Here is a 6,000-nt window from a genome sequence, read left to right on the forward strand (position 1 = left end):
TAAATTCATTTCAATGTAGAAATAGTAAAATTATTTATAAAAAATCTTACTTTTACAAATAGAAAATTTATTTTTTGTTTGCTCACTTTGCAATATTGTCTATTAAAATTTTTGAAAATAATTTTATTTCATTAAAACTCTGGACTTATTGTTAATTTTAACAGTATGCCATAATAATAAGTAGCATTAATGTTAAGGACCCGCAAATAATATTGCACTTATTATAAAATAAGTACCAAATTTTATAACATTAAGTAGCAATCACGTGAGAATATAAAGAGTCATAGTTAATATCTTTGAAAACTAAATTTCTATTTAACTTTATTTAAGGATGTGTTTACGTGTCAATATATATTAGATTGCATATTACATCCTTCGTGAATTAATTTTGTTCATATGGGTATGCAAACCTGATGAAAAATATATTTTGTTGACCTTATTACTGTTAAAACATTAAAATATGTAGAAACAAATGGATACTAAATAAAGTTTAGTTATTAAAAAGCTTTATTTATTACTTATATTTAATGATAACTATTTTAATTGTTTCAATCAATAAATACGCGGTGAAACCTTTAATTAGTAAGTTACATTGACCATTTCAAACTAAAAGCTTTCAGTAAACTTAACACGAACATTATTACAACTTTTAATACAAGAAGAATTTTTGGTTAGCAAGTTATACACTAGGATCTATTAGATGATTATAAAGAATATAAGGGGTAAAATAAAATAACAAAAATACATAACTTCGCAATAAACACTTATCTATTGTCAATATTATGAAGAAAAAGCAACGAATTGGCTTTAAATTCTTTGTAATATTCATGGCAATTGATCTATCAACTTATGCGTTTGGGAATATTTTTAGTTTGAAACATACTTATAAAGTATTAAAAAATCTTGCACTTTATACTTATGTGAGTTAATATTAGTGCTTTTAAACGTCATACAGGTAATTTGATATAAATTTACTACTAAAATGTTTTAAATAACTGTCCAGCACCGTCCATTTAAATTTTTAACCTTTTGGGCTTTGAAGAGGGATCTGCTATTTGAGACAAGAGTTTCAAAAGATACTTCATTGCCGGTTAAAAGTAGCTTGTAACCAGTATAATCGTTATTACAGCACGTAGATTATTACCTTTCATAATTCTGATTCAGATACAAAGAGTTAATATCAAGATCAGAGATAAAGTCCAGCAAACATGCTTTTAGAACTAGCTTGCAATATAAATGGAAACGTGTCAAATAAGCACGAAGAGACCTTTTTGCATGTAGCGTCAATATTGTACGAGGGATCACTTAAGTAGGAAGGGTAAATTTTGCACGAAAGTAAGAAAAACAAATAAAAAGATAAACTTCTTATAGAAGTTACCAACCGAGGACAATACTGACAGAAATAAAGTATATACATATCAAAATATATTAATTAAAAAAAATATTAATTTTTAAAAACAAAATACTATCCACCAAGGATAAAAGATTAGTATTGATTTGATAAAACTAAACAAAATTTATATTAATCATTATTATCAATATATAAGTAAATATATAAAAAAATCATGGCATGCAAAAGCACACAAAGTGACCCTTTTTACAGATTAGACTTAACTTATATAAATAATTTCAACTATTATGGGACTTTTTTCTTGATTGTAATAAACATAACCAATTTTTAACGTTAGCTTAATTAACAGAAGGCCCAAAAAATTATTAGTTGTAAATAGCTGCTAGAACTTAGGTTAGAAACGACATTCAATAAATAAAAATTAAAATACATATTAAGGTGTTACTCTAAAATCTGCAACATCGCTAAAACACATTTGGTTTAGTTTTAAAATAAAACATTAAAAGTTAACTTCCGATGTTAAGAAATTACAACAGAGTTTTTCAACTCATTTTCGTAACTTTGGTATGGCAAACTTACACAACTGTTAAAAGCAGGTTATTGTGCCAAAATGGACTCTAAAGACATCTTCTTTAAAATTGAATTATATCTAGTTTAAAATGATTTCAATTCGTTAGGCTTTTTTTATTTATTTAGATATAAAGCATTAATTTGTTAACTGAATAGTTGATGACTTAATAATATGTATTATGCTTAACTATAAAAAATTATAACTAGATGGACCTTTAATAAAATGTAAGTATATAGAATTATGTTGAACTATGAGGTAAATTGTAAGTATTTTCTATGCATAACTTTGTCATAATCGAATTCAAAGGCATTTTTTAGTAAAGTTAATATTTTATATTTTTTCGTTTTAAGTTTACTATTATGTTTACGTCATAACTATTATGTATACGTCAATTATTATGTATGAGTTCGATTGAATGAGTAACTTTGACATAATCGCATATAGGAAAAAAAAAATAATCGCATATAGGAAAGAAAAAGAAAAAAAAAATTTTTTTTTGGGTTAATATTTACTTAAATCCTTACGTTTTACTTATTATGTATACAAAACTTGAATTTTGTTCTACAAGTAACTTTTACATTTTGTGTTTTGCACAGTGAGGAGTTTGAAAAAATTAAAAAAAAAAGAGTAATAAAAAAGTACTTAATAAAATAGTATCATGTTGATCCTAATTTTGTATATTTTAGATTTAAAAGTAATATTTCAAAACATTAAAAAGATAGAGCGCCAAAGATTAAAAAAAAACTTGTTTCTTTATTTTTTCTATGCTTTTAAGAGAACAATTTTATGTTTTATTTTTAGTATATAAAATATTTAAAGGTAAACAATTGTCTGACACAGGACATTAAAAAAATCTTGTAAAACTGATATAAATGGAGTTTTTATAAAAGACAATGGTATTTTTTGTATATGATTCATAAATTTTTGTATATAATACAAATTTTATAATATTTAAATAAAAAAATCCTTAAAACTTCAGGTTTTTACCGAATTTCTTCAATTGACAGGATTTTCCCAGTTTAGTCACCTAATTTGTTAAATTCAATGATTTTCAAAGATTTTAGTTTTTAACAACTATGAAGAAAGAAAAAAAATGAATATTCAAAAAAATTGTCAATACCTTGTTTTTAAATAGACCTCTGTTTATCAAGCTACAGACTTTTAATGAAAACAGTTTCTTGAACTTTTAAGTTTATATAATTTCGAGGTTGTAAACAATATTTTTAGTTAGAGAAAATATGAAATTTGTTTTGCATTATAACAAATTGTTGCCTGATGATAACAAAAATACATACAGCTTTGAAAATTTTTAGATGTATACCAGTGGTTGACAGATATGTATTTTGTTTACAAATATAAAATACATTTAGATGCATGTTATATATTAAAGATACAAATCAAGTAAATATAACTTACTTTCAATCAACTTGTTTTAAAATAAGCTTATTTAGAAGCATCTGATAGACTTAGCTTAAACTGTTGTTATGGTAAAAATTCAAAAAATTTATAATTTTACCGAAAAAAAAAAAAAAATCTGAACAGGTCTGAAAAGGTGATTTAAGCAAATACGTTTTCATTGTTTTATCGTATTACAACTTGCTAAAAAAGAAGTGTTATAAAAGTAAATATTTCAATTTAAAACTTAAAGTTTTGTAAATTTTTTCTTGTTTTGTTTTTCGTATTTTTTAAAATATACGCTTTATTTGTGCTCAGTAACTAGCTTTCTAATTCTGTTTAAATAAGAATCATAAAAATTTTTGTTTTATTTTGATTTTTATTTGTTAAAAGTTGTTTCTTTATCTTTCGTGTTTGGTTATTTAGTTTTATACTTTATTTGATGAAATGATCTTATACTATAACAAAAACATTATAAAAATTATTTTAGTTTTTCACTAAAACATGTAAAATCAAAACATTAGCAGAATGTTGCAGTTTAATTAATAGTTAATGTAAACAGCATAATGTAGCTGTTATCTTCATAATTACACGAAACTTTAAAAACAGCAAGTTCTTAAATTGATGGTAACAACTTAATTATTATAAGAATAGTTTAGTGAACACCAGAAAACGTTTTTTTGTTGCAAATGGTAGATTTTAATACAGGTTTTTTTTCATACAAAAACACAATTAAATCTTTTTAGTTATTGAAGACTATCACTTGATAAATTTAATTTTTGTTAGAATAAACATTTTTATTATAATGATCGAATTTATTAGTATACCTCTGCAAATATTGAATAGATAAAAACTTGTACAAAGCTACCTAAAGATATTGTCCTTAGAGATGTAGAATTTATTTGTCCGAGTTTTAAATAAAAGGTACCTTCACAAAAGTAAAATTTTGAAGATATTTTGTTACTTCACATGGTTCTTTAGACCATTTATCATTATCAACATCATAACAAATCAATATAGAACTATTGTTTTCAGTAATCATTATTTTTTTTCCAATGGATATGGCTTTGTTTAAAACAAAAGGAATCGATAATTTAAAAGCGACAAATTTTCTACATACGCTGTCATAAACTTCACAGTTCTTTCCAATAACAAACAGTTTGTTTTTTACAGTAACTAAACTGTGAAAATAATGATGATTTATCATATTAGGCATTGAAGACCATTTATTAGCAAATACGTCATATGATTCTACTGTGTTCAAATCATCTCCATTTTCATTCTCACCACCTGAAACAACAATATTTCCTTGATAAACTGTACAAGCAGCAGATTCTCTTACTCCAATCATTCTATCTATTTCTTTCCAACTTTCTTTTTTTACACTAAATTCTAAACAAGTGTTTGTTGTTTCACTGTCATCGCAAAAATAACCTCCCAAAACATATACTTTATCCATAAATGCACAAGTACAAAAGTACATACGTTGATCGAATATATCAGTAACTTTAACCCATGTATTAGTAGAAGGTGTAAATTTTTCTACAATGTTTACATAATTAAAAGAATTATCACGGCCACCGAATACGTAAACTGCTCCTTTTAAACAAACAGATTCAGAATTTATTCTCTCAGTTGTCATTGAAGAAACATCTTTCACATGCTTCATTGTGCTTCCATCAACTTGATGTACATTTTTTACAGATAAATTTAATTCATTTTTACCACCACAAAATAGTATATTAAACTTATTTTGGGTACAATACCTAAATATCTGTTTTTGCAAAATTAAAAGTTTTCTGGTTTAGTGATAATTCTTTTAATATTTTATTACATTCTGTGTTTTCAGTAAGAAATAAACTACTATCTTATAAATGTTTTAATGCATCTTCTGATAATAAACTTAATCGTACTTTTAGTAACAACTGTTTTGCATATTGGATACGTTTTTCACAGTTGTGTTTCAACCAACTAATTGCTGCATTAAAAACTTCAACTTCTGAATGAATATTCAATTCAGAACTGTCTAGTATTTTTGCAACAAGACTAAAGTCTAAATGTAAATAGTTTTGAGTTTCAACAACCATTGGAAAACAACGTTCTATATAAAGCAAGAATGATTCAGAAATAGTAGCTAGGTTGTAACATTTAGCTAAACAATAAAATACGATAACATTTTTAACTGTTAGTTTGTCTCGAAGAATTTTGCTGATCTTTACGTTTGCATCTTTATTTTGCAAAAGTTTATTTATTTTCAAAGCTAAAATGATTTCATGTTTTTTCATATTTGTTACATCTGAAAAAATAAACATGTGTAAATATTATATTTGCAAAAGTGCTTAGAATAGTTTATACATTCTTAGAACTATAATTTTATATTATTGATAAAAATAATAATGTTTCTTACATATTGCTGTTAATTTATGCAATACAAATACTTGTAAAAATAGTAAAAAAAAAAAATGTTTAACTTTTTTCAATAAAACATTTTAAACTAAAAGTAGTCAACAAGCAGATCACTAAAAGGTAATTTGGCTTGGCATTGTTTATAAATGTTTGGTAAAATCTAGCTAGACTGTGAAAGAAAAAACCTACAAGAATATAAATCTGGTCCTCTACAAAAAAAACTTGAAAATCTAACTTGATATATTTGGGTTTAAAATTATAATCAGATAAAAATATC

At 24.4% G+C, this 6,000-nt stretch overlaps 1 protein-coding gene across 1 annotated transcript in view; it reads right to left on the bottom strand.

The window, feature by feature from the left end:
* Nucleotides 1-4,668, bottom strand: part of LOC145842672 (uncharacterized) — a 51,134-nt gene extending 46,466 nt beyond the window's left edge. The window contains exon 1 of the mRNA XM_082950148.1: nucleotides 4,558-4,668. Within this exon, the coding sequence (XP_082806274.1) occupies nucleotides 4,558-4,668 (111 nt within the window). The remainder of the gene's footprint in view (nucleotides 1-4,557) is intronic.
* Between the last annotated feature and the right edge of the window lie 1,332 nt (nucleotides 4,669-6,000).

This window comes from Thalia democratica, chromosome 1, assembly GCF_965202585.1.
Source record: "Thalia democratica chromosome 1, ktThaDemo2.hap1.1, whole genome shotgun sequence".
Classification (NCBI taxonomy): Eukaryota; Metazoa; Chordata; class Thaliacea; order Salpida; family Salpidae; genus Thalia; species Thalia democratica.